Source organism: Myotis yumanensis, unplaced genomic scaffold (genome assembly GCF_028538775.1).
Source record: "Myotis yumanensis isolate MYYU_CA2020_CCGP unplaced genomic scaffold, mMyoYum1.0.hap1 SCAF_6, whole genome shotgun sequence".
NCBI lineage: Eukaryota > Metazoa > Chordata > Mammalia > Chiroptera > Vespertilionidae > Myotis > Myotis yumanensis.
This window is the reverse complement of record NW_027223757.1, coordinates 63455260-63482825: the sequence shown is the minus strand read 5'-3', so window position 1 is coordinate 63482825 and position 27566 is coordinate 63455260. Positions and strand designations below refer to the sequence as shown.

At 38.9% G+C, this 27566-nt stretch overlaps 1 protein-coding gene across 3 annotated transcripts in view; it reads left to right on the top strand.

Annotated features, from left to right (window-relative positions):
- KCNQ5 (potassium voltage-gated channel subfamily Q member 5) overlaps nucleotides 1–27566 on the top strand; it is a 513730-nt gene that overhangs the window by 369357 nt on the left and 116807 nt on the right. For all 3 annotated transcript variants that reach the window (XM_070418240.1, XM_070418239.1, XM_070418238.1), the window contains exon 3: nucleotides 997–1123. In XM_070418240.1, coding sequence (XP_070274341.1) covers nucleotides 997–1123 — 127 coding nt within the window. The remainder of the gene's footprint in view (nucleotides 1–996; nucleotides 1124–27566) is intronic.

Sequence of the window (27566 nt, the reverse complement as noted above, 5' to 3'; positions counted from 1 at the left end):
TGGTAATTAGCTATGTATTCCATGAGATGAAAAAGGTTGAAGATAGCTGCTCTACATTACTGATGCTGAACCAACCCTTATTTCAAAACAAGACAGGGAATTGTTTTTAAAAAGAAACCAATTTTGATCAACTCAGTGCCTGTCCCTATAGGGGAAACAAGGTGGTATGATTAGCTTGCTCCAAAAATGCTTTCTTCTTAAAAATTCCATTGGGTTTCTCATTCTATGACCCACTGCTTAATGAGCCAATTTAGTTGGCCTTTCCCCAAGGTCCACTCACAACTCTTCCTAAATAATCTCAAAGTCCTTTTGCTGGAGCAGGTGTTATTTTCCAAGCAGCTCTCACCAAAGGCCAATATGATCATTAATAACCTTCAGATTCGAAGACTTTAGGCCCTAAAGTTTAGGGTCTCATGTCTGACAAAGCGTACATATGCCACATGCACAGTAATGTTTCTGAATTTGCTGTTTTATGAGGAGATTTAGACACCATAATAAAAGAATTCAGCAAAGTTTTAAATAGTCAGTTCTTTTTTCTCTGCTGGTAAGAACAACCCTTGAAGGCTTAGAGATAGTCACTTCTTGCAGCCAAATGGTCTGTTTTCTGTGAAACTGTAAAGTTGTGTTTTCAGGGTCCTCTCTTTCATTTCAGATCCTTCACATGTTACCAGGTAGCTGAAGTCAGCTACACTGGTAAGTCAGCTATACAAGGCAGATTGGTAATTCAACCTGCAAATTTAGTATTGAAAATGACTCTTAAATCTGCAGTGTTCAAGACTTGGAAAGGAATGGCATTCCATAATAGCAAATGCAGACAATATGAGTTCTCAATGTTCTCCAGGTTTAGTTTGGTTTGGAGAAGAGATGTTCTTCAATTGTCTAAATTTAACAAATAGACGTTTTAGATGAAGTGCCTAAATGTTCAGAAATACGCTCCGAGCTTCTTGCTCTGGTTTGCTCCACAATACCTCTAACATGTCTGCTTTTATATTTCAGGAATTTGTGATGATTGTCGTCTTTGGTTTGGAGTTCATCATTCGAATCTGGTCTGCAGGTTGCTGTTGTCGGTACAGAGGATGGCAAGGAAGACTGAGGTTTGCCCGAAAGCCCTTCTGTGTTATAGGTAAATATCAAAGTCCAGATACCTGGACTTCTGCATCCTTTTCTTCTGTCTACTGCATTGCAACATTTAATTTATATTAAAATTAATATTTGTGGAGTATTTATCATGTCAGGCATGCTTGTGTTTTTCAAAGTGTTGACTCATTTAATCCTCACCACAACACTGTGTGGTAGGTATTTTTATTACCCCCATTTTACAGATGAAGAAACTGAGGCAAAGAAAAGTGAAATAAGTTACTAAAAGTCATATCAGTAGTAAGTGGTGGAGCTGGGATTTGAGCCAGAAGGTATGGCTCTAGAACACCCACCTGTATCAATTACGTTACATTGAACTATATGGTTCTTAGTGTTGACCTGAATTAGGGAAGCATTAATTTCAGCAAATATAAATAAAACCCTTTTCTCCCCTATAATATAAGCAATATCCCTTTTTGCTTCTAATTAACTGGAATGGATAGAAGTGTATTAGACTTGGTAATGCATGTCAATTAGTGTGCCTCAAATTTGTTTTACTTTATGCACTGGTAACTTCAGACAGGATTAAGTGTTTTATACTCTGAAATATGAGTCACCTTCCCTGCAGTCCCTAAGTAAGAATCACATCTCTGCACCCCGCTAGATGCTGTGGTTTTCAGAGGGATTCCATTCACCTAGGTACCAATTTCAAATCATACTTATTAATGAAGACATCATATAGCATTCTGGGGTTAAGATCTGGGATCTTCCAGTAATATATTTAAAAGTATATCATAAAATTGGAAACTCTAGTAAATTATATCTCAAAAAATAATTTTAAAAAAGAGTAAATTGCCTACATCCAAGTCCTTTTCCCCTAAATATTGCAATGTAGATTTCCTAAGGATAAAGATATTCCTTTATATAACCTTCAGTAAATTTAACATTGATGCAACACTTTATCTAATCTCCTGGTTGTATTCCAGTTTTGTCAGCTGATCCAATAATGTCCTCTACAGCATTTTTTCCTCCTCAGTACATGATCCAGTCTGCATTTAGATCACATACTGCATTTAGTTGCCATGTCTCTTTAGTCTCCTTTAATCTAGAACAAATCCTCAGACCTTCTTTGCTGCATGACATTGGCATTTTAGAAGAACATAGCTTCAGCCCCACCCCCTTTTTAGAAAATAGAATGTTCTTCCTTTTGAACAGAAAAACCCTACATATTTAAGCTATATTGTTATGGTTGTTGTTGTTATTTAACAGCTAAATCTGGTTTTCTTGCTCTTTTTGCCTTCTCACTTCTTTGGCAGCCATTCAAATCCAAATACTGAAAGTTCTTGGGGAGGCTTACTTATTATTTCAACCATTTCCACTCTCAGAAAGTGGATTTTTAATCTACAAAGTGATTTAGACTATCTTCTCCATCCACAACGGGTTTTCATTTTGTTTTAGAAGTCAGGAATTGTTGAACAATCTTCTTAGTCTCCTCCTTTACCCCTGTTCCCTGAGGCAGGGGCAGAGTGAATGTCAGGAGGCACTGGAGAAGATCTCCCCATCCATGGGCCCTGTTAAGAACCACCTTTCATTCCACCCTTGTTGCGAAGGAAGAGCACTGTCGTGGCGATGGAAGAATGGGTGGGCTCCCCACACTCTGCCACTGAGGCACTTTCATAGTATACACACTTCAGAAGAGTCACCATTTATTCAGTCAAACTTTATAGAAATTTGGCGGTGTGTGACGCACTGGAGTGACAATAGTGAAATTCTAAATTAACACAGTCTTAAAATGCCTAGTTTGGCCTCTGCTAATGAATTTTTATTTGTCCAACTGCCTCTCTTCTGCAAGAATGGGCTTTTCTCCTCTTTGGAAACCATTGCTCAGGTAGAGAGGAAAATAGGTAGGAACTCCCAGCCTTGCAGGCCTGTCCAGCCCCAAAACATATTAGTGAAGGCTTTTTTTTTTTTCTCTCCCTGGAGATTTTTTTTCTCTTTTGGAATTCTCTGCTCAAGCAACATCACAGAAGACTGTAACTTGATGTGAAACTATTGCACGAGTACTTTCTGTCCTTTAAAGGACCAAACAAAACAATTTACAAGGCAAATGGTTAGCCAAGACTCACTCAGCTTCTACAAGATAAGATTGGTTCATGGATGGCTGCAGGAATGTTCCACTCCAGACTTAAAAACCAATTACAAATTGGTTTTGTTCCAGTTCCAGAGGCAATGCCAATGTATTTCCGGCCGCCAAGCTGAAAAGAAAGTTCTTTCCCAAATGCCTGCTGCCTTTTGCTAGCTGTTTTCAACTCTGGATGCATCAGCCCCTCTTAGTGCTTTAATCTTTCTCTCCCTGTATCAGATCCTTGAGGTTTGGATGTGACACATGATTCTAAAAATGATCTTATGTTATATGTAATTTTAGACACCTTTGACCCTGTCAATAGTGACCTTAAAAATTTAGTATATTGCTGAAACCGGTTTGGCTCAGTGGATAGAGCGTCGGCCTGCCGACTGAAAGGTCCCAGGTTCGATTCCGGTCAAGGGCATGTACCTGGGTTGCAGGCACATCCCCAGTAGGAGGTGTGCAGGAGGCAGCTGATCGGTGTTTCTCTCTCATCGATGTTTCTAACTCTCTATCTCTCTCCCTTCCTCTCTGTAAAATATCAATAAAATATATTTTTTTTAAAAAATTTAGTATAACATGGCTTAGGCATAGTTTCAAGTTTAGTTAACTCTTTAAGCCTTTTCTTCATTTGGGTATTTTTGTAAATTAATCACTTTGGAAGAAAATTTCATGGATAAGTATATAATGAATCCCTATTAGAACAAAGACAATATTTATACTTACATTTAGGGTAACTATGCATTTTTCAGTCTTTTATTTAAAGTGCATATAACAGTTTGATCCATGGCCCAGCTGAATTGAGGTAATAGTGAAACATGTTCATATGTGGCTCGTTAGTATGAGGTCAATACAAATTTAACTTACACAGAGGAGCCAAATGTCACCGGCCTGAAGGCAGCAGGCTGTACCAGATGACAAAACCCCTTCTGGGCCTGTTGAATAGGTCCATAAAAATGATTGATGTCACTGGTAAAATGATAAAGTATAGTGTAAACTGAACCTTGTAGTTCCCGTGTTCAACATAATTTACTGTGATGAAATGGAACAAGGAGTAATATCTCTCTCATCTGTCCATGGTAACTGCTCTGAGTTTGAAAATGTAGCTAAAATTTCTCAGGTCTCCATGTGTTTGTATGACTTGATTACTCTGAACATGCCAAATACACACCCAAATGTTTTTAAAAGTCTTAAGCATTCAAGAAAAAGATATAGATGAGATTGTGATAAGTTGGCTGTACCTTCAATGTGAAAAATGCTTTCTGTAAGCATACCAATATTATTCTTTCCGATTGGAAAGAGATGAAAACTACTTGAGTGGGCATCTAGTAACCTTTCTATAGTATTGAGCCCTATAGACTAAATGATAGTATTTGGACACAATTTGATAGAAGTCGCACAGGCTAATTCCCAAAGACTTTAGAACTCGCCCATCCTGAACTGCCCAACCTCTTACCCCTGCACTCTAACCAGAACCAGGAGCATTTAAAAAACTTGTTGATTTAAGACATCAGAAAATCATTGTATACTTGTGTGTTGGGAAAACATTTTAAACAACAGTTGCTTATCTAGGGGAAGAGAAAAGTCTATTAATTTTTTTTATTAGGTGCTGTCTTTCATTACTGTAATTATCTCTGCTTGGTTTGGGGAGTTTCCTTTGAAAACTGGTAAAATTTCTTTTTTATTACAAAATTATTCCTTATGCCTATATATTTAATTTACATCTCTCCTCAAAGACTCTGTTGAAATAACGTTTCTACAACTATGGGCAATAATCGTTACCTTACCAATTTGTAGGGTCAAGTATATTTTAGGATGACAATCCAGGTTGCCCTTTACAATATTTCTACATTCAAGCACAAATCACTCATTCAATGGTCTCAATATTGAGACTGTGTGAAATAACTTCAAAGACTGACTTTGTAGCCATTCTTTTTTCAAGCTTTTATTAATGACCTACCTGAAAATTGCAAATAGTACCAAAGGCTGGTACTTAGATCAGGATAATGAGCCTGATGTGTCAGGAAGCCAACAAATTACTTCCAACAGTGGCTTGTTGGGATTCCCTGGTGATTTTAAAGACAGGTATAATAGGGCCATATTTTTCAGTCTTGCAATGCATCTTAAAGAAACAGAAAATACCAGCCTGTTATTAATCTTGGATCTGTACTTGATGCTAAATTTAAGTTGATTTCTTAATGCAGTTTTAACAGTTTTCCTTCAGTGTAATATTTTCACAAGAGGACAAAGGAGACAAATCCCAGCACAGATCTTTCCCCCGTGAATTGAGCACATGTGCCTTTGACATGAGATAACGGTCTCTCAGGAAAATGCCAACAAGTGAATTTTTTAATAAGAAAAAAATAACCAGCCTCTTACTTGGCTAAAACAAAATAAAAGCCTTTATTAAAATCAACCACATAGCCCAGGCCACTCTAATATATCTGGGAGTTCATCCTATTAAAAGGCAACTTCAGCTGCTAATGTGTTCAAAAGTTAAATCAGAGATTCCAGAACTGCCACTGCCCTCTCATCTGAAGATTTGAAACATGATTCTTCATCACCATCAACAGGCATTCAGCATTTTTTTGTTTTTGCTTTTTGCTTCTCTGCCTTCTCCATCTTCAGTTCTATGAAACACTGAATTTTGTTCTAAGCCTTTGAATTGCATCATTTTATATACCTTCTAATCTTTTCTCTCCTTTGATAAAAATTATATTCTCTCTTATTTCCTATCTTGTTTCTCTTTACTTGTAAGTCTTCAAACTACTTCACATATAGATTTATTCCATATGATTCTTTGGACCATCTGAGGACAATTAAACTCTGTTGGATTGATTTATCACAAAAAGCCATTAAAGTCATTTCAATCCCTTTAGTTATTGATAAGCTGATATTTATTATGACCTGCTCTATGCTAGGTACTGCTCTGAGCACTCTATAAATGTTATATCCCATTTTGTATGAGGAAGTAAGACAGGGTTTAAGAGACTTGTCCACAGAAAGATGGAAGGTGAAAGAAACAAGATTGGCTGTTTGTGATTTCACTCTAGAAAAATATGCTTACCTAATGTGCTGTTTTTACTCACAACACCAAATCTGAAGCTTTTTTTCTCATACCAGCCAATTCTCCAACTCTCAAGACACCAACTGGGTATTCAACAACTCAATTAAATTCTGATACTAACTGCACAGAGTTAGTGCAGATTCCACAGGTTAAGAACTGAGTCCCACAAGACTCCCCCTGCACCCCACTCCCAGCCTTGACTTGTCAGCTATAATGAAGTTCCCTACACATGCTTCTACCCAGCTAACTACAACTCTAAGGGTTTCCATACCCCCCATCTCAGGTTTGAGAATTCACTAAAATGATTCACAGAACTGAGGAAAGTGCTTTACTTACTATTTTTGGTTATTTATAAAAGATACAATTCCAGCACAGGCAAATGGAAGAGAAACATAGGACAGTTATTTGGCATGGGGCAATGACTAGCATGGCACTTCCATGCCCTCTCCAGGCATGCCACCCTCCCAGCTCCTCAATGTGTTCACCAACCTGGAAGCTCTCAGAACCTCATGGTTTAGATATTTTCATGGAATTCTCATTCCTTAGGCACAATTGATAAAATCATTGACCATTCTTTATTGAACTCATCTCTAGACCTCCTTCCCTTTCCAGAGGTCCAGGGTTGGGCTTAAAGTTCCAACTCTCTAACCATGCTTTGGTCTTTCTGGTAACTGGTCCCAATCTTAAAACTATGGTCATCTCATTAGCATACAAAAGATATTTATCATTCCAAAGATTCCAAGGATTTTGGGAGCAGTGTGCCAGGAACCCAGGACACTGACCAAACAATTATCTACTTCCCATACCCAGGACAACGACCAGGCAATGATCTATTTTCCGTTGTACCACACTACCCAACTATGACAAAATTACCCTTGTTTAAATGTAATTGAATCTTATTCATTGTCATCAACTCACAAAGAACTTGATACTTTTATGTTCATCTTTAGTAATCCAAGATTTTTGAATGAGAAGTTGGACTTTACAAAATGACTTTCCTTGCAGTATCAGTCTTAATTCCACCAGGTTTAGTATCAGGTCACTTATTTCTGTTCTCTAACCTAAAGGGGAGATTGGGCTCTAAAGTAGTTTTACTTGCCTTGTATCAGATTGCATATGCTCTTAAGCAGAATTATCATGAGGTTCTCCATGTATTTCCTAATTGGAAACATCTCCAGGATATGTAATGTTACTACCAGAAAAGCCTTTGAATGTTTATTAACATTAGTAGACTATTCAGAAACCTGTTTAGGTGATTGTTGACCTGATGCACAAATTTGAAAGTAGCTTGATTAGCTGGTATGACTTAACCATATAGAAAATGCCCTTAGAGAGAAATGAATAACAAATGATTATTTCCCACTCTTTCTATAAACTTCAGTAGAGCACTGTGATATATTGTACTAATATTCTGTACTATCAAATGTTCTGTAAGAAAATTCATTCACAGACAAAGCACTTATTACATGCTAAACATGGTCCTATGTGTAAAAAACTCAAAGATGAATGGAACGTGGTCCCTGCCTGTAAGAGTACAGTCTCCTGGGCTCTTAAAGAAGGGCAAAACTGGAAGGAGGGAGATTAATTTTTTTTTAATTAATTAAATTATTATTTTTTTTATGTTTCTTTTTTTTTATTATTTTTTATTTTTTTTTAATATTTTAATAATTTTTATTTCTTAAAGTATTACAAAGAGTATTACATATGTCTCCTTTTTTCCCCCCTTGACATTCCCCCGGCCCCTACCCCCCCGCCCCCCCCCGCCCCGTGTCTTGTGTCCATTGGTTAATCTTATATGCATGCATATAAGTCCTTCAGTTGGTCTCTTAATCCCCCCCCCAACCCTCCCCAGGCTTCCCACTGTAGTTTAACATTCTGTTCAATGTTGCTCTGCTTCTGTATCTACCCCTGTTCATCAGTCCATACTGGTCCCCTTTATTTGTCCCAACCTCACTGGAGTAGTCTCAACCTCACCAGGGCCGTCTGAGCCTCACCAGGGCCGTTTCAACCTCACCGGGGTCGTCCCTACCTCACGGGGGCCGTTTCAACCTCACCGGGGTCGTCCCTACCTCACGGGGGCCGTTTCAACCTCACCGAGGTCTCCCTACCACACCAGGGCCGTTTCAACCTGACCGGGGTTATCCCTACCACACCGGGGCCGTTTCGACCTGACTGGGGTTGTCCCTACCAGACCGGGGTCGTCCCTACCTCACGGGGGCTGTTTCAACCTCGCCGGGGTCGTTCCTACCTCACGGGGGCCGTTTCAAACTCACCGGGGCCGTCCTGACCTCACCAGGGCCGTTTCAACCTGACCGGGGTTGTCCCTACCACACCGGGGCCGTTTCGACCTGACCGGGGACGTCCCTACCTCACGGGGACCGTTTCAACCTCACCGGGGTCGTCCCTACCTCACGGGGGCCGTTTCAACCTGAGGAGGGAGATTAATTATGGTGACACCAAATAAAGGTGATGGAGGTGGAAGTACTTGTGGGGAGAAGATATAGAATCTCATTACAAATTGTATGAGACACAGGAGCAAAAGGTATTCCAGGTTTTTAATTTAGTCACCCAACAAACATTTATACAATGTGCACCATGTCCAAGCATAATTCGAGATGCTGGAGAGATTGTGTTGCACCAAATGGGCAAGGTCCTACTCATAGAACGAATATCCCCATGGACAGGAAAAAAAAATACACAAACATATTTTTGAAAAGTAAGATATCAACTGGAGAGACATGCAATGAAGAAAATAAAACAGAGATGTCAGGGGCTTCTTTAGATTGGGGGGCCTGAGAAAGTCTTTCTAAGGAATAGACCCGAAAGTTGACCTTAATATTAAAAGGGAACCAGTCATGAGAAGATTTAGGCAGATATCTTTCTAGGCCAGAAAATGGTAATTGCAAACATTCTTAAAACCCAATGAGGTTGGCTTGTCCAAGGGAGAGACACTTTGGCTGGAGCTCAGTGAGTAGTGCGGAGAGGAGTAGGAGCTGATGGACACATAGGCAGAGGTCACATGAGGGTCATGTAGGCCATATGAGGGCATATACTAGTAGTTACCTGATACAAGGCAGCTTCTAGTATCAGGTAACCACACTAGTTAAAGGTCCAATAGATCAGTGTGGCAGGTATGATGCTGAATATTTGGACTAAGAAAAACACATTTTGATCAGGCAAAAAAAACTATGGATATACAAAGCTCTGGGTTTTTTAGTTATCTATACCTGTTTGAACTTTGTATCAGCAATATGCAAATTTTACTCATTCAGAAGAATATAAACCTATTCCCTCTTACTTTCCCATATAACTATATCTCTACCCTTGCAAACATGAAATATCAAAACTGAAAAGGAAATGTGTTATTTTCTATAAGCCACAGGAATTAGGAGAATATGGTGAAAACTTTTCTCAGCCCCATTGGTAGCAGTCGCCAATAAACAATCCCCAAGAGCCTGATTACCAAAGGACTGTGAGCATCCTCTTACTTAGAATGGTGGCAATGCAGAGTTATCTCATTAAAGATTATTTATTTCCTTTGATAAGTTGTCCCTTTTTGCCTCGAAATGTTATCTGAAAACTTATGATCAATAAGAAACATTAAACTATCACTATGGGGTAAATTTTCAAAATGGTGCTTGGAATTTGCCAGTATGAGTCCCATTAACTTCAATGGAAGTCCTGCCGTTAAACCGCTGCACATAGCTTTGAAAATGTTCTACAGTACATTTTTGCAGTGTTTTATTTTTTATTTTTAATAAATACCACCGAGCTACTCAGTGCACAGCTGATTGCAGTATTTAAGAAAGTGGGTAATGTACTGTGCAGTAGGAGGCTTTTAAAATTAGATTTTAAAGCTTCATTCCTGTTAAGAGTCACAACAACAATATAAATACATCTTTAATTCTTCAAAGAGCACTTTTCCATCAAGGAATTTGGAGCGCAATTAGAATGTAGAGCTCATAAAGCAGCAGCACCATGTCCCTCTGAGACATTGTTTATCTCATTCTATAGACAGAAGAATTGAGGTGCCACGAAATAAGGAGGAGGGGCTCATACCTGGCCCCTAAGTCAGCAGTGAAGCTAGTAATAGAATTCTGCCTCCCTAGAGCCTATTGCTCTAAAGCACTGCCTCTTCTGAGAGTCAAATTTAATTACAGCATAATCCATTTAATCTATATTTGGAAGAATAATGATGGAGCAGGGAAAATGAATTTATTAAAGGGTTGGTGGGAGACCATGTTAGATTAGCAACTTTCTTTTTAGGATCCAGATTTTCATGTGGTACCTGATGCCATGAAAGGGATAATCCTAATTCTACTGGCCACAATTGGAAAGGACTTTTTTATTTTCCTCATTTTTAAACATAAGCAAAAGTTCCAACTGAAAATGCTGCAGAACCATCTCTTTTTTTTGTTAGAAATAACTTACTGATTTTTTTCTTTAATTACGAAAGAAAACAGTGCATTACTTTCCCTCGGGACCCTTCTGGTTTGAAAGAAAGAACCACATTGAGCTAAATGCTCAACTCACAGCCTTCCTTGAAACAAAAGATAAGTGAGCCTTTGCTTCATTTTTGACTTTTGATTGCTTGTCCACTAATTCACTGTGGTTATGTACTTACATAAGTAATCTTCTTTTGAAGCTGAAAATACCAGAAGGTTGAGAGTTGGGCTATCTGGTGTTACATGAACAGGAATAAAATTTCATAGTTTAAATTATAAATCATATTTATGAACTATCTCAGATAAATCCTATGAAAATCTTATTAAAGTTGGAAGAGATTTTGATACCCATTTTATTTGTTTTCCTTGTATTGAATTTATTGGGGTAATACTGATTAACAAAATTATACAGGTTTCAGGTTGCACAATTCCACAACACATTAGTACCCCAAGTCAAGTCTCCTTCCATCACCATTTATCTCCCATAGCTCTCTTCCATCTCCCCCCATATGATACCCATTTTATAAATTTAAAAATGGAGTGTTAACTTATAGGTCATATCAAGGGTCACACTGCATATAAGCAAAAGAATCAGAACAAAAAATACAGAGAAAGATTTGCTCACATCAAGTCCCAAGGTCTTTCTATGACACCACATCTCCCTCCACTACCCACTGTGGCATAGGAACAAATGATAAACCATGTGCTGAAGTCTGATTCCCATCCCAAACCTCCTCCACCCCACATTTTAGCTGAAGTCTAAAAGAAAATAGATATCAGTGTCATAAAATGTACAATTCTTTTTCCCATTAGCCATCTTCCTAAGGTCAGGCCTTTTTTTTCCAACTTCTTATTTTGAGATAACTTTAGAATCATTAATCTATTCTCTATCACTGTAATTTTGTCATTTTTAGAATGTTATGTAAATGGAATCATATAGTAGTAACCTTTCAAAATTGGCTTTTCCCCCTAACTCAGCATAATGCTCTTGAGATCCATCCAAGTCACTGCATGTATCAGTATTTCATTCCTTTTTACTGCTGAATAGTATTCCATAATATGGATGTACCATAGTTTATCCATTTACCTTTAAACGTTCAATGGATTGCTTCTCAATTATGACTATTGCAAATAAGGGTGCTATGAATATTCATGCACAGGTTTTTGTATGAACATAAGTTTTTATTTCTCTAGGGTAAATACCCAGGAGTGAGATTACTGGGTCATATGGTAAGTGTTTCTTTAACTTTATCAGAAATTGCCAAACTGTCTTCCAGAATGTGACCATTCCTTTCAAAATATAAAAATGCCTAGAATATTTCATGGTAATAAATTACAGCTAGGCTGACTTACGTGACATTTTTTATCTTCATAGAAATTGAATGATTCTACTTTATCTGTTTTTCTTTGAAAATTATTTTCATAAGCAGAAGTTTCTAAAATTCATATTTAACCACTTGGATCAATAAAACAAATTAAAATATAGTCATTAAGGAGAAGTTCTTCGTGATCTGTTAAACGAATGTAACTTTGACGTTTACGTAGATGAAGTGTTGAGAGACCAATTAATGTAAAAAGTCAATACTATACAGACTCCTGAAGGACCATTACTTAAATCTAACTTTATTTTGTAGAAAGTCCCTTTTCAAACAAACATTAATGAGACCAATACTAACTATGCTTGCCTTCTAAAGAATATACGAACAGTTGTTCCTCAGTCTCTGCAGGGGTTGATTCCAGAACCCCCACAGATATCAAAATCCCCAGAAGCACAAGTCCCTTATGTGAAATGGCCTAGTATTTGCATATAACCTACGCATATATTTCCCTCCCATATACTTTGATTCATCTCCAGATTAGTTATAATATCCAATATAATGTAAGTGACATACATATACTGCATTGTTAGGGAATAATGAAAAGAAAATAAGTCTGCAACCATCCTAGGTCTAACTTCATAGTGTATGTCAACAACAACATAACTTTACTCTTTGGAATATTTTTGTTTCCCAGTCAGTTAAATCTCTGGATAGGAAACCCGTGGAGGGCCAGCTGTAAGCACATTAGTTAGAGCTTTAAAGCGTAACTCCAACAGAATAAAAAGTTTAAAATGTCTAACAAGGCCCAGTGGAGCTTTATAGCAAAGTGAGCCCCAATATTCAGGTTCTGATGTGATCTAAAAAGAAGTCATTTGTTCTCCCTAATTCCACACCTTCTGAAATCCCCCTATTCTTAAAACGATTCTCTCAGACTCTGCTTTTCCTCCATCATTTTCTTTAATGTCTCCCAATGGATTCTTCATCACCATAAACAAAAAGGTCATGTTCTCAAAAGTTAATAACAACCCCATGTGCTCAAATTCATGAATTTCAACTTCATTCTCACTGTGTTTATAAGTGATGTTGGAACAACTAATTACTCATTTTGAAAAAGATAAATTTGATCATATATATCTTACCAGATCCCAAGACAAACTCCAAATAAATCAAAGATTTAAATAAAACTATAAATACTGGATAGCAGAATTGGGTAAATTTTTTTTGTAGTCATGGAACCAGAAGTCCTTTCTAACTGCAACTAAATATATAGAAGCTATAGAAGAAAATATTGATAAATTTAGACTACATAAAAATTAAAAATGTATAAAGTTAGGCTAAATGAAATCAAATAATGCTGCATAAAATAAAACAAACAAGCAAAGTCAAAAGACAAATATGGGAAAATACAGCTCCTATCAGAGATAAAGAGTTAATCATTTAAATGTAAAGAGCTCTAGAAATTCAGAAGAAAAATTTAACATCCCCATAGAAAATAAAAGATGTCAAATGGATATGAACAGGCAGTTCACAGAAAAATCTGTATTCCTCATAGTATTTCCTCAGATTGACAAAAATCCAAAATCTGACTACACATTTTTAGTTAGACCATGAGGAAAATGGCATTTATACTCCATAGTATGCAAAATGGTATCACCCTTATGGAAAAGCGTTAATGTCTCATAAAATTACATGGCATTTACACTTCAACTCAAAAGTGTGCTTCCTAATAGTTTCATTAATGTATAATAAGTATTCAGTGTAGCTGAATAAGCTAAGAATACAATAAATAACATGCAATGAAGTTATATAGTTATGTAGTTTGGAAAGATCTCAGTATATATAAGTGAAAGGAAAAAATGTAATACTGCATATGTAGTATGCTATATTTTTGTGTAAGAAAAGACAAGCAATATATAGTCATATTGTTTTTTTATTTGTATAAAGACACATTGTCCATGTTTTTTAAAAAAATAAAAATGTTCACTTGAAGATAATGAGAAAGGGCAAAGTGAATGGGGACAGGGCTGAGAGCAAGAGTAATCATTAATTTCTCTTCATACCATTTTGATATTTAAACTATAAACATATTAACTATTTAAAAACTAAATAAAAAGAATGTTGCCTGCACATAATAAGTGCAACATAAATGCTGACTATTATTATATTTGTTGTCCAGTGATGTTGGGATGGGTTGATCGGTTCCCATAATGTGCCATTATGCAGAATCTCACACTGGAGGCATTTTTGTCACTGCAAAGATAGTGTTGGAGGTAACTTACCATAGGATTTTTCACTTGAATGTTCCTCAGCCCTAGGCTGAACTAACACAAAACAGCATTTTTAACTCCCTTAACAGAGCCCTGTCTGGAAAGGTTTTCTAAGATTGGCCTTAATTTGCTCTCCACACATTTCTTTAATATTAAACTTGTAATTTTAGTTGTACTTTCCCAAAAGATTGTCCAAGAAGATTAAATAAAATAATACATGTAAAAATTTTAGCTTAGTGCCTGGCATGTAATAAATACTAGCACACTATAACTGTTAGTGGAATACATTGAATCAAAAAAGTAATGGGTTCAGTCTGATCTCTGATCAATCCCAGAATCAATAAATACAATCAGAAGAAAAAGTATCAATTCTGTAAGACCTCTTTGTATGTTTTTGTTGGTTGCTTTTTCTAATCAATACTTATTTCCTAGAATTTGAGAGTCTATGTATCTTAAATAAGAATATATTTGATTTTCAAAGAGGAATGGATGGGGAGGGAATTATTCCAGGTACTTTTTTAGTCTAGAGCTCTTTAGATGTGATCATATCAGATATGATTGTGTTATGGTACCTAAAGGATGTTGGGTTAATAAGAGGAGTTTGATTGTCCATTATGGCTTAACCTATGTTTCCCCATGTTTTCCTGGCCCCTTAACTAGGTTAGCTGACCCTGCACTGTGCTCCTTGTATTCCTCCATTCAGTGTCTCCTATGCCTATTGTCCTCTCATCCCCGTATGTGCAGGGTGCCATCTCTCTTGTTTTCACCCATCCAAGTCCCATCTGTGCCTTTACTATTGTATACCCAGGTGCTAGCAGTTTCTGGCCACAGTAAATGTGTATCAAGTGAATAAAAAGTTCAAAACAGTTCAAGCTATTAGACATTCACATGTAGAATCTTACCCCACCCCCACCCCCCGTTGTCCTTCTACCTACACAATGTAAAAACAATATGAGAAAATGAAGGAAAAATTGTTACAATTATCCAAGCAATGCAAGACAAGAATAAAATAAAATAAAATAGCACCTTTACCTCAATTATCAAGAGTTTTCAGAAGAATAATATTTACCTGCATTTTTTGGTCTAATTGCTTCAGTTCCCTACTTTCGTTTGATCATGTGAATATGATGATATTTTTAAATAAAGTGCTTACTTTGCATGCTTGTAATTAATTATAGGCTTCTTTACAGGAGGCTCCTCTACCCCCATGTTACCTTTCTCTCAATGTTTTTCTTTTGCCTTTTAAATACTGTATTTGCTTTTAGCTCCTACCACAGACTCCAAATCTGTGTTTGGAATTTGGAGATCAAAGGACTGTAGCTAATCCTCAAGACATTTGCCCTTAAGAATCCATTTCTTATCAAGTTTCTGTGGTTTTCTAGAGTATTTACTGGTCATAATGTTAAAATGTGCACATCTGAAACTATTTTTGAGTTACGTTTTCTTGATACGTCTCCACATTTAGTGTGTGGGAAAATATCCTGCTCCGAACGGCAATGAGCTCTGGTCGGCCATCTCCAGCCTCATTATCAAGGATGCCTAGGTCGAATCATCGCATGTTTTCAATAACCTTTGTTTTTATTCTCCTTGAAGCAGAGCGTGTCTCATTCAAAAAGCTCATAATGGTAGGAAAGGAATTGATAATGAAAAGGAAGTGAGTCCAAAGTAGGATTTTTTCTCATAGCTTAGGATGTGTTATGAGACCGTATGTATGTTTTGCAGCCTAAGCTGCAGCTTCCCGAGTTGTTTACCACGAATTCTAATCCTGTGCTGGCTTGTATTATCTTCTATAAGCCTCTCCAGGACACCATTTCTTTCCTTTTAAACATGGATGAGAACAGAAATATACTTTGTAGGGTTCGTAAACAGTAGCACATACAAGCAAATATGAAATTAAAATGTTCTAAAAACTGCCCTGTAGCTAGGACCAATGAGGGCAAATTTGGGCAAGAATTTCATAATTAAAGATGGAATTTAGAGTGTAATTAAACACAATTTGTTTAGTTAATAACCCCTCTAAAAATACAGATAGAGGGTAGGATAGATCTGCACATGGCAACATGTAGGATTTCCAAAATTATAATGAGTGTCAGGTATTTATTTGTGGCTTGTGTTTACTCATGTTTACTCCTTTTAAGCACTATCTTTTCATTCTTTACAGAAGAAAAAGTCCATTTTTCACACTCCAGTTTTTATCCCTAAGGATTATTCAGGAGCCTAAACTGTATCTATTTCTTACTTCTAAAAATAAGAAGTTGCACATTGAAAAAGATTAAGAAAGCCAGGTGTACCAGGTAATTCTCGATTTCCCTCCAGAAGACTTAAAATGAAACCCCATCCATAGGTGCCCTTTGCTTAGTGACATTTTAGCTGAAGTGGCATGTTCCTCTACAAAATCCAAATAGCACAGTCTATTCAAAGCACTTCCTAAAGATATCCTTTCAAAAACTTTTAGTAGTAGATGATAATTAACCGTAACCTGATGTCTGAAAATACGTATCAAGTTTCTCAAAGAAAAATTACAGTTCCCAGCACTACTAAACATAACCAGCTGCCAAAATTCAAAGAATCCGTATCATTCAACTGCTTGGAATAAGTGCAAAAAGGGAGTGTTGAAAGTCAGGTATTTTGCTTTCACTCTGTAAATTTAAACCTGTAATGACATTGTTTGACTGTTGATGAATAAACATTCAGGTATGACACTGAACTAGATATCTAAGCATTGGGTTTCATCCTCGGATGTTAGGGGATTTCCAGAAGAAGTTTCAACTTTGATCATTCATTGGTCGGACCCCAATTTTTTTTAGACCTGCATTCAAATACAGGTGTGGGGCTCTGCTGAATTGAAACTGGCCACAGGTTTTCATTTGGTGCGTGCGAAAATAAAGGCTGGAAGAAAAGAACATCTGAAGACATCAGCGTGCAAAATGGCTGCTTCTAACAGCCTTTTTTTAATTTTCTATATAAAGGGACATAATATATAGCCACTCTGTCATTGCCCTAAAACGTGTCCTGAATCATCCAAAACTATGCGTGACTTTTCATCCTTTTGATTTATTGAGGACTGATGGGATTGCACCTAGGTAATTTACTCAAGATACTGTAGCATGCCTTAAAGAGGATGGTTTTCCTCCTACTCATTCACAGTGATTCTCAGAGGACAAATGCTCCTTTCCTGTTTATAAATACTGAAACAGTCTCCTACATCCTCCAATCTGCAACCCACATCTGAAATTAAACATTTGTGATCCCACCTTCTGAAGCAATAGTTTCAGTAGGTTACTGAGTTGGAGGAGATTAGCCCTGTGGTATAAAAAACAAACAAAACATCTATTGCCTAAGTATGCAGGCCTGACCTCTCTCCAGAACTCCAGCCTCACCCACTGTCTACCAGAGGCCTAGAGGGCATCCTAATATGAATGTGGCTAAAACCAAGCTGTTAATTTTACTCCTCAAATAGCCCTCCTTTCTGCTCTCCCTCCCCCCACTGCAGTATTTCCCCATCTTTGTAAATAGCACTTCATTCACCCAATTGCTCAGCCAGAAACCCGGATATTACCCTTGGCTTCCCTTCTGTGACACACCGCACAATCAGTCCTTCAGCAAGTCCTGACATCTCCGCCTTCACAACATGTCCCAAATGCAAACCCTTCTCTGCTGCTCCTCACTTTAACCTGTCTCTTCTAAAGCCGCTCTCACCCTTTGTCCAGAGCATGGCAATGGCTTCTGACCTCCATGCCTGCCATCCAGCCCCCTCCTGATCTCTTTCTCAAAGGCAACAAAACCCATCTTCTAAAATGCAAATCTGATCTTGCATTCTTCTGCTCAAAACCCATCAGGACATCTATGGTTCTTCCCAAAGTCACTATGATCTGACCAGGGCCCACCCACTGTCCCCCATCCTCACTCCACTCAAGCTAAATTAACCTCTGTACCCACTCCTTCCCCCTCCCCAAGCACACTCTCCATGCTCCTGCCTCAAGGTCCTTGCATTTTAATAGCGAAAAGTAAGTAACCCTAAGGTCATTAACAAGTTGTTGACTAAGTAAATCAATTCATTACATTTATTTCCTATCTTATCCATATGTCCAATGTTTTGATAGTTTATGGCAATTGTCACTTTTACAATGTTTAAACATGCATTTGGTTAAATCTATTCAAATTTTAGCTTATAATGAGGCCACTAAAAAGAGCTCAAGGAATTGGAACAAAAATGGTGGTAGGAGAGGAGGATACAATCATCAGGAATATTGCAGTTGCTGCACTTCTGTTTTTCCCAGAGATAACAAGATGTAATGAGTTTAAAGTGCAAAAGGGATATATATGTTAGCTATTATGGAAAATTTTTCTGAGACTTCAGACAGTTTCTAGGAGTCAGGAAGTGCTCTCTTTGTGGTTTACCTCTAGAAATTTTATCTGTCCTACAGTTACAAGTTTAAAACTATTGAACACTTTTAATCCATATTATTATAATCCAGAAGTGCTTGGTTTAATCCATATTATTTAGTTCTTCCCACTATGATTTTAAATAAAGTCAAATGTAGCATACAGTTGGCCCTCCATATTTATGGGTTCCACTTCTGCAGATTCAACCAACCTCAGATCATAAATATTCAGGGGGGAAGGGGGGAATGTACGTTGTTGCTCATGTGTACTATGTAGTTAGGCCTATGATGGTTGTGTCCATATTGAACATATACAGGCTTTTTTTTCTTGTTATTATATCCTAAACAATATATATTGAACACTAAACAACAACTACTTACATAGCATTTACATTGTATTAGGTATTATAAATAAACCAGAGATGATTTAAAGTATATGGGAGGGTATCTGTAGGTCATATGCAAATACATCTTTTTAAAAAAATATATGTTTTTATTGATTGTTTTTTAGAGAGAAAAGAAGGGAGAGAGAGAGATAGAAACATCGATGAGAGAAAAACATCTATCAGCTGCCTCCTGCATGCCTCCTACTGGAGCTCAAGCTCACAACCCGGTCATGTGCCATAACCAGGAATCGAACCGGCGACCTCTTGGTTCATGAGTAAATGGATTTTAGGTTACTCAACATTGAGCTACACCGGCCAACCCTACATCATTTTATATAAGGAACTTGAGCATCCTCAGATTTTTGTATCCATGGGAGATCCTGGAACCAATCCCCCGCAGACACCAAGGGGTGACTGTATACTTTCTAATAGGTATATTTTTCTGTGTAATTGTAGCAACATAATACAGCCCATCAGAGTTCAGATATACAAATGACCTTGCTTTAGCCCAGTCTTTGGCTGCATGATAGGATACCCTTGAATGTGAATCCACCCTATAGTGAGGGCTTTTCAATATTTCAGTGGCTGATTTCTCTCAAACAGGGTTCACATTTATCAATTTATATTGATTTTGTAAATATTAGTGGAACAAAGTTCCACTGGAGTCTCATAATAAGCTTCTTTTATAGTCCCTATGTGTCTTAAATATCATTACAGTTTTTACTTTGTTCAAATCTTTGCAGCCTCCTCAAATCTCAAGAATTCGTCCATAAATCACTCTAAGTGATTCAGTAAGTATGTGAGCCTACTTCCTAATATCTTATAAGCCTATATTTCACATTTCTAATGGGCTGCTTGTAATCAATAACTATTTCTTCACTACTTCCCAACTTGCTCACATCTGTTTCCTGTGGGAGAGGCAGATTTTAAGAGCTCAGGATCACATGCTTTTTTGTTTTCCATGCAATTTGGAGCTCCTCCTTGTTTATTAGCAGTTCTATTTCTTTCTCTAGCCCCATTTTCTCTTGATGCATCCATAAAAATACCATCTGTTTTTAGTGTCATTTTATGTCTGCTTGATCCTCCTTGCACTTGTCTTTTCCCTGAATGCATTATGCAGTAACAATTTATTCTTGCTTTATTACCCACTTGCTTTCACAGCTTATCCCTTTCTCCCCTCACTCATCCCCACCCCACCTTGACCTATGTCACCCTGGATTTTCTTTATCCAAGGAATAGTGTACCATACTAAGGAGCACAACTTTGGTGTCAATTAGGGGCCAGCTCAGCCTCTCATGGATTTGGACCTTGACTAACAGACCCCTGCAAGCCTTAGCTCTTCATTTGTAAGAAGGAGATTATAATCACTATCTCATAAGGTTGTTTGGATTAAATTTAAAAATGTACATTGGGCTTTTCCAACATTCACACTACTGTCATTTGGGACTGGGTAATTCTTTTCCCTAGGGGTTGTTCTGGGCAATGTAGGATGTTTCACAGCAACCCTGGCCTCTACCACTAGTTGCCAGTAGTAACCCCCTGCCCAGTGAGGACAACCAAATAGCATGTCTCCAGACATTACCAACTGTCCCAGGGAAGCAAAATTGTCCCCATTTGACAATCATTTATGTACATAAAGAATTTAGCACAATGCCTGGTACTTAGTAGTGATTAAATAAATATTTGTGATAGATTGATTATTAGATGGATGAATGGATATTCATCTCTGATGCAAATGTCTAGTATAATACTTGATAATTGATTAACTGCTTAACTCATGAATGTTTAAACAAATGTATCTGAAGCCAATGAGCTTAAAGGGCTGTCTATAGTTTATTTCTTTTTTTTCTTTTTTTTTTTTTTAATTTTTCGCTTAAGGTATTACAAAGGGTATTACATAAGTGTCCTTTTTTCCCCCCCGCCCTTGACAAGCCCTTGCCCTCCCTTACCCCCCAGTGTCTTATGTCCATTAGTTATGGTTATATGGGTTATAGTTTATTTCTTATACTAAAATATGGTATCTGCACCTAAGACAAAGCACCTATGTTTCAAAAGACATTTTAGATAATTAATTAATTGCACAGTTTTAATCTATTCCACCCAATTTTCCTCAGCTTTATTGAGATATAATTGACATAATACTGTGTAAGTTAAAATTTTATTGATCTGATACACATTTATTAGAAATTGATTATTAACTAACACCTCCATTACATTACATAATTACCATGTCCTTTTCTGTGGTGAAAACATTTAAGATCTATTCTCTTAGAAACTTTCAAATGCATAATATAATATTATTAAATATAATCACTGTGCTGTATATTAAATTTCCAGAACTTATTCATCTTATAACTAGAAGTTTGTAATCTTTGACCAACATCTCATTTCCCACCCTCTCTACCCCCTCCCCCTGGTAACCATAATTCTAGTCTCTGTTTATATGAGTTCAGCTTTTTTAGATTCCACATATAAGTGATGTACAGTATTTGTCTTTCTCTGTCTGGCTTATTTCATTTAGCATAATGTTTTTAAGGTCCATCCATGTTACTGCAAATATTAGGATTTCCTTCTTTCTGGTGGCTGAATATGCTATTACATATAATATATATGTAACCTATGTATATTATATATAATATATATCTCCTTTATCCATTAAGTTTATGAGCACTTACGTTGTTTTCATATCTTAGCTAATGAGAATAATGCTGCAATAAACTGTATGTGCAGATATCTCTTCAAGATCTTGTTTTAATTACTTTTGAATATATACCTATATATGGGATTGCTAGATCATGTGGTAGTTATATTTTTAATTTTTTTAAGAACCTCCATGCTTTTTCATAGTGGCTGCACCAACTTGCATTCCCACAATAGTGCACTAGGGTTTCCTTTTCTCCACATCCTCACCAGCATTTGTGATTTCTTATCTTTTTTATAATAGCCATTCTAACAGGTTTGAGGTAATATCTCAGTGTGGTTTTACTTTGCATTTCCCTGATGATTAATAATATTGGCGGGGGGAGAGGGGCGGTCTACTCAGTTTCTTTGCTCAGTTTTTAATCAGACTCTTTGGGTTTTTTATTCAGTTATATTAATTATTTATACATTTTGGCTACTGACACTTTATCAGATATGTGATTTGCAAATATTTTCTCCCATTTCATAGGTTTCCTTTTTATTTCATTACTAGAGGCCTGGTGCACAAATTCATGCACAGGTAGGGTACCTAGACAGTCGCCAGGCCTGGCATGGAAGGAACGGACGCCGGACGCCTATATAGGCGCCCCGCCACCACAGTTCCCCGCATCCCCTCCTCCTACTTCCCTCACTGCCACACCGCCACCGTGGCAGGCGGGCGACAGGCCGATTGGGGCCTGCCGGCAGGGTGGAGGGATCATGGGAGGTTGGCTGTGGGAGTGCACTGACCACCAAAGGGCAGCTCCTGCATTGAGCATCTGCACCCTGGTGGTCAGTGCGCGTCATAGCGACTGGTCGACTGGTTGTTCCATCTTAACGATAGCTTAGGCTTTTATATATATAGATTGGCATTCTTTGCTGTAGAGAAGATTTTCAGTTAGATGTAGTCCCACTTACTTATTTTGCTTTTGTCACCTTTGTGTTGTCAAATCAAAAAAATTATTGCCATGACCCATATTAAAGGAGCTCACCACCTGTGTCTTTTCTAGGAGTTTTATGGTTTCAGGTGTTACAGTTTTTAGTCTATTTTGAGTTGATTTTTGTGTGTGGTGTAAGATAGTGGTCCATTTTTATTCTTTTGTATGTAGCTGTCCAGTTTTCCCAATGCCGTTTATTAAAGAGACTATTCTTTCCCCATTATATATATTTTGACTTGTTTATCATTAATTAATTAACCATATATGTATGATTTCATTTCTGGCATCTCTATTCTATTTGATTGATCTATGTGCCTGTTTTTATGTCAATACTGTTTTGATTACTATAGCTTTGTATTTAGCTTTGTAATACACTTTGAAACCAGAAAGTGTGATGCTTCTAGTTTTATTTTGTTTTGTTTTGTTTTGTTTTCTCAATATTGTTTTGACTACTTGAGGTCTTTTGTGGTTCCATATAAATTTAGGATTGTTTGTTCTATTTCTGTGAAAAATACCATTTGAATATTGATAGGGATTACATGGACATATTAATAATATTAATTTTTTCAATTCATGAGTATGAAGTATCTTTCCATTTATTTGTGTCTTTTTCAATTTATTTCATCAAATGTCATATAGTTTTCACTGAACAGATCCTTTCCCTCCTTGGTCTAAGTTATTCCTAAGGATTTTTTTTATGCTATTGTAAATCCACTTTTTTCTTAATTTCTCTTTCTGACATTATTGTTGGTGTATAGAAATGCAGCTGATTTCTATATATTGCTATTTGTACATAAAGAATTACTCTACTTAATTCATTTGTTAGTTCCAACTTTACTTAATTCATTTATTAGTTCCAACCATTTTTGGTGGTCTTTAGGGTTTTCCATATATAATATCATGCCATCTGCAAAAGGTAATAATTTTACTTTTTCCTTTCTGGTTTGGGTGCCTTTTATTTATTTATCTTTCCTAATTGCTCTAGCTAAGATTTTTATACTATATTGAATAAACGTAGTGAAAGTGGGCATTCTTATCTTATTCCTGACCTTAGAGGGAAAGCTTTTAGTTTTTTGCCATTAAGTATGATGTTAGCTATTAGTGTGTTATATATAGCCTTTATTATGTTGAGTTATGTTCCCTCTAAAGCTGCTTTGTTGACAATGTTCATCATGAAAGTATGTTGAATTGTGTCAAAGTTTTTTTGCCATCTACTGAGATTATATGATTTTTATCATTGTTTTGTTAATGTTGTATATCACATTGATTTGCAGGTATTGAACCATCCTTGCATCCCTGGAGTAAGTCCCATTTGATAGCTGTGTCTGATCCTTTTAATGTACTATTGAATTCAGTTTGCTAAGATTTTATTGAGAATTTTTATATCTATGTTCATTGGGAATACATAATTTTATTTTCTTGTGGTGTCTTTAGTGTTGGTACCAGGGTAATTCTGGCCTTGTAAAATTAGTAGAAGTGTTCTGTCTTCTTCTTTTTGGGGGATAGAAGGGGTCGAAAAGCTGAGGCGCCAGGTGTGTATACTAGATTCTTCCAGGGAGACTCTGGCAACTTGGATAGGGCTAGAGAGAGAGGGAAGAGAGGTGTCCACCAGCTTCCCTGGTCTCCAGGAAGGATTACAGCCAGCCCCTAAATGCTTACTAATTTAGAAGCCTGACCCTCAGGCAGAATTGAAGTATGCAAATAGAATCCTTTCAGGGAAAGACTGGGAAGTGAGCATTTCTGCCTACTTCCTCTGCACTGAGCCCTAGGGGACAGCCACAGCTAGCGCTCATATCCATTAATAACTGCTTCTTTGTTTGCTATAGTCTTGTGGGTCTCATGGATGCAAGTGCCACTGGTTTTCAGAGATAGGTGTTTTGGGAGCCTGTCTCTCAAGTGGGAGTCTTAAAAGTTGGGGTATTAGATGTGGGATCCAAACCCTTAGATGCTCAGGGAGAAGCTGGGAGGTGATGGTTCTCTCCCAATTGTGTGGCATTAGGCTGGGAATGGGGTTTATGACAAGAACTAGAGGCCTGGTGCATGAAATTCATGCACGGGGGCGGGGGGGGGGGGAGAATCCCCTCCGCCCAGTCTGCACCCTCTCCAATCTGGGGATCAGACCTAAACTGGCAGTTGGACATCCCTCTCACAATCCTGGACCACTGGCTCCTAATCGCTTACCTGCCTGCCTGGTTGCCCCTAACTGCCCCCTCCCTGCCAGCCTGGTCGTAGGCAACCATCTTGTGAGGGTGTGAGGGTTAATTTGCATATTACTTCTTTATTATATAGGACTAGAGGCCCGGTGCACAAAAATTTGTGCACTCATGGGGGAGAGGGGGTCCCTCAGCCCATCCTGTGCCCTCTCGCAGTCTGGGACCCCTCAGGAGATACGACCTGCTGGCTTAGGCCTGCTCCCGGGTGGCAGAGGGCAGGCCCAATCCCTAGGTGCAGCCCCTGGTCAGGCTCAGAGCAGGGCCGATTAGGGAGTTGGGGCGCTGCCCCCTGTCATGCACAGAGCAGGGCGGATCGGGAGGTTGTGATGCCACCCCTAGTCACGCTCAGGGTACAGCCGATTGGGGGGTTGGGGCACCGCCCCCTGTCACACTCAAGGCAGGGTCGATAGGGAAGTTGCGGCGCCACCCCCTGTCACACACAGAGCAGGGCCCATCAGGGGTTTGGGGTTCTGTACCCTGTCACACACAGAGCTGGGCCAATCAGGGGGTTCAGGAGCTCCCCCCTGTCATGCACAGAGCGGGGCAGATCAGGGGGTTGAGGAGCTCCCCCCTGTCACTCACAGAGTAGGGCTGATAGGGGAGTTGGGGCACCGCCCCCTGTCACACACAGAGCAGGGCCGATCAGGGAGTTGAGGAGCTCCCCCTTTCACTCACAGAGTAGGGCCGATAGGGGAGTTGGGGCACCGCCTCCTGTCACACATAGAGCAGGGCAGATCAGGGGGTTGGGGCACCACCCTCTATCACCCACAGAGCAGGGCCGATCAGGGGGTTGGGGCACCGCCACTGTCACACTTAGGGCAGGGCCGATGGGGAGGTTATGGCTCTACCCTGTCACACACAGAGCAGGGCCCATGGGGGTGGGAGGGGTTGGGGCGCTGCCCCCTGTCACACACAGAGCAGGGCCCATCAGAGGGTTGGGGAGCTCCCCCCTGTCACGCACAGAGCAGGGCGGATCAGGGGGTTGGGGCGCCGCCACTGTCACACTCAGGGCAGGGCCAATGGGGAGGTTATGGCTCTACCCCATCACACACAGAGCAGGGCCCGTGGGGGGGGTTGGGGCACCACACCCTGTCACACACAGAGCTGCAGGGCGATCAGGGGGTTTGGGCGCTGCCCCCTATCACACTGATCCGGTGCCAGGAGGCCTCTCGGCTCCACTGATCCCGGTGCTGGGAGGCATATTACCCTTTTACTATTTAGAATAGAGGCCTGGGGGCCGGCTGGTTTGCCCTGAAGGGTGTCCTGGATCAGGGTGGGGGTCCCCACTGGGTGCCTGGCCAGCCTGGATGAGGGGATGATGGCTGTTTGCAGCTGGTCATACATCCTTCAGGGTGGGGGTCCCCACTGGGGTGCCTGGCCAGTCTGGGTGAGGGGCTGAGGGCTGCTTTCAGGCTGGCGGTTGTTGACTGAAGCTCCCAACCGCTCCTTTTTTTTCTCTTTTTTTTATTTTATTCTGGGCCAGCTTTAGCTCTGGCTCTAGCTCTGAGGCTTCGTATCTGGTTTGTTTGCAGTTCTATAATCGAAACAATGTATAACTTCAGCTCTGAGATCCCGGCAGGCTGAAAGCTGGTTTCTACATTTGCAACTTAGTACATAGTTGCTTAGAGTTGCAACTCAGAGGCCGGCAAGTCAGGCAGGGAACGTTGGAGTCTGCAGTCACTGGAGCAAGCAAGCCTCATGTTCTCTTCCAGCTGCCTGGCTGCCGGCCGCCATCTTGGCTGACAGTTAATTTGCATAAGGATATGCTGATTAGCCAATGGGAAGGGTAGTGGTCATATGCTAATTACCATGTTTCTCTTTTATTAGTGTAGATTTTTTAAATAAATGAATAAAATTTCAACATTAGAGAAATTAATAACTTAGAAAGCAAAAAAACTATTTATTCGAACCTGGATTCTTTATTCCTAGAGATAATTCATGGTAATAATCTGTGTATGTTCTCATATGTTTTTCCTAGTTATATATGTATTTATTAAAATAAAATCACATACTGCTTTGTAACTGGCTTTTATTCACTTATATAATGTCTTTGGTGTTTGTGTCAACACATTTAATTCCTTCTCATTTTCAACAGCTGCAGAGAGCAGCAACTCAAGGATGCACGTGTGGCTCTCTATGTCCTTACGCATAGAGCCATAGAGCATTCAGATCTGACTGGGGAAATGAAACCTTCCTGCTGACCTTTGTACTGCCATCTACTTACCCTTTCTCCCTCTCAAAGTCCTGGCCCAAAAGGGCACCAGGAGAATGACTCAGATCTTCTCAGTCCAGACCAGGGCTTCCTATGTGCAGGGAGGACTGAGCTGAATAAGGGGCTCACATCCATCCAGCAGTTAATCCTAAGGATCACAGAAACATTATAAATGCAGCGCCCTCGAAGTGAAACTCCTCTTGGAGTGTGGATGCCCAGTCATGGACAGTCCACTTGAAGCAGGAAGGAAAGTTTATTTGAGGATGTTAAGGTCAAGCTAACTTATTTTTAAATTGTCATAGGAGGCCATTTGTCCTCACTTCACGTCTTCCACTTCAAAGCCTACTTTCCATCATCCAGATATTTACCCTTAGAGCGATTAAGTCCTCTTTTATCTTTTCCACGCTTTCATTAGCTGCATTTTTTTCCTCTTTTTAGCTTACACTAGGGAGG